The sequence below is a fragment of the Pinus tabuliformis genome, chromosome 8, assembly GCF_031772625.1.
Source record: "Pinus tabuliformis cultivar Carrire ecotype Pingquan chromosome 8, CPIR1, whole genome shotgun sequence".
In the NCBI taxonomy this organism is placed as follows: domain Eukaryota; kingdom Viridiplantae; phylum Streptophyta; class Pinopsida; order Pinales; family Pinaceae; genus Pinus; species Pinus tabuliformis.
In genome coordinates, this window is record NC_142294.1 from 1,391,319,977 (window position 1) to 1,391,321,915 (window position 1,939).

A 1,939-nucleotide genomic window follows, 5' to 3' on the forward strand; every position below is an offset into this window, starting at 1 on the left:
TGCACATTTTTTTAAATTGCCCTCAATCTCAGTGTTTGTGGATGCAATTAGCTTCATATTTTGGCTTTCCTGCAATTTCACATCCTTCCATAACAGAAGCATATGAATGGTGGGGTTCACAAAAATCTATCTGGCGTCCCATTCCATTAATCGTTATCTGGTTCATATGGAAGTGGAGAAACAAAAGAATCTTCCAAAACAGCAAGGAGTCTTTTGGTCGTATTATGGATAAGGTTATTCCTTATTACTTCTCCATTCTACAAATCATGCCCCAACAGAAAAATCATCAGATGGCTGCCTCTGACGACCAACAACTCTTCTTCCCAAGGGCTCACTTTGACGGTGCGACAAAAGATGGCATTTGCGCTTGTGGTGTTTTCATTGGTATTTCAAATGATCTCCAATACTTCATATACTGGAATGGTGGCAAAGGGTCAAATAACAAGGCAGAGGCCATGGCCCTGCATGGTCTGCTTTTATTCTGTACTTTCATGGATATTGGACCTATAAATGTATATGGTGACTCGAAAATAATCATAGAACATGTGAAAGGCAAACATGAAATACAAAATGACAGCCTTACAGGTTGGCTAGACAGGATTGCATCTCTATGGAAGCCTACGACTTTCCCTATCTCACATATAAAGCGCAATCAAAATGAGCAAGCAGATGTACTGTCAAAGAAAGGAATGCATACTCCATTCGGTAAGTGGCACCTGTGCATCACTATTGACCCCTGTACATATGTCATACAACCCTTCTCTATGCCCGGCATATAAAGTCAACAATATCAGGTATGCTATAAGAGCCATATTTTCTAGAAATATCTCAGATCTACAGGTATTCTACATATACCGGATAGTTTTTTAAAATAGCTATGATGATATGAATATATGATATCCAAAAATTTTGTATATGTATAAATGAAAGATGAACTGTTGAAATGCGCAGAAAAGGATGCCATTTCCGGGACAAAAGCCCGCCATTTTCTGTAATTCAAAACTGTTTTTGAACATTATATAAATACTATACTACTTTTTCTTCTTAAAAATACTTAACAAAAAAATCTCATAATAAAATATTCATAAAACAAAGAAATTTACATATAAATTAAGAGTAACATTTTAAAAAATATATAGCAATGAAAAATATCTTAAATACATAAGAACATCTCTATTTACCTCTGAGAGGAATACTAAAGTTAACACTGTCCAAATTATAAAAGCCACACTTTCCATATTATAGAAGCCACGAGTTTTATTTTAGATATTATTCGCTTTTCAAATGAAAGGGTGTGATAGTATGCACTAGTTTTATTTTGAATTTGATCCACTCTTCCAATCAAAGGGTGTGATGGAATATATTTTGAATTAAAAATAACATTACTTATATATTTCATTAGTTTGAAAAAATAACTGATTTTTTTTTAATTTATTTAACGAGACGTGGATTTTTAAATCTTACATTCTTAGTCATTGCACTTTTAAATAGGTTTAGGGCTTGATTGATAACTCTAGTCTTTTTAACAAAACCTGCATTACACAATAATACATCATTTATGAAAAAGTTACTTATTTAAAAATAATTATAAATGTTAATTATTCTTAATCTACTTTAACTTCTTAGTTCTCCAATTAATATCTTGAACATGATGAAAATGAGTATAACCAAGAAACAACATTGTCTCAAACCCCTAGACAATGTAAAACTTTTATAAACTTATATATTGATAAATTTTTATAAACTAATATATTGATAAGAATAGTAAAGGATGGCATGCCAAGACATTAATTTAATTAACAATGAGTAAACTGGAATGAGGATAAGAAGAATGAGCCTTGAACATGATGAAAAAGAGCATAACCAAGGAACAACATTGTCTCCAACCCCTAGGTGGTGTAAATTTTTTATAAACTAATATATTGATAAATTTTTATAA

General features: G+C 31.7%; 1 protein-coding gene across 1 annotated transcript; it reads left to right on the plus strand.

Annotated features, from left to right (window-relative positions):
- Nucleotides 1-224: 224 nt before the first annotated feature.
- On the plus strand, nucleotides 225-995 carry LOC149240749 (uncharacterized). The gene is made up of 2 exons (XM_089370301.1): nucleotides 225-705; nucleotides 952-995. The coding sequence occupies exons 1-2, from the start codon at nucleotides 225-227 to the stop codon at nucleotides 993-995; spliced, it is 525 nt and encodes a 174-aa protein (XP_089226427.1).
- Nucleotides 996-1,939: the final 944 nt, after the last annotated feature.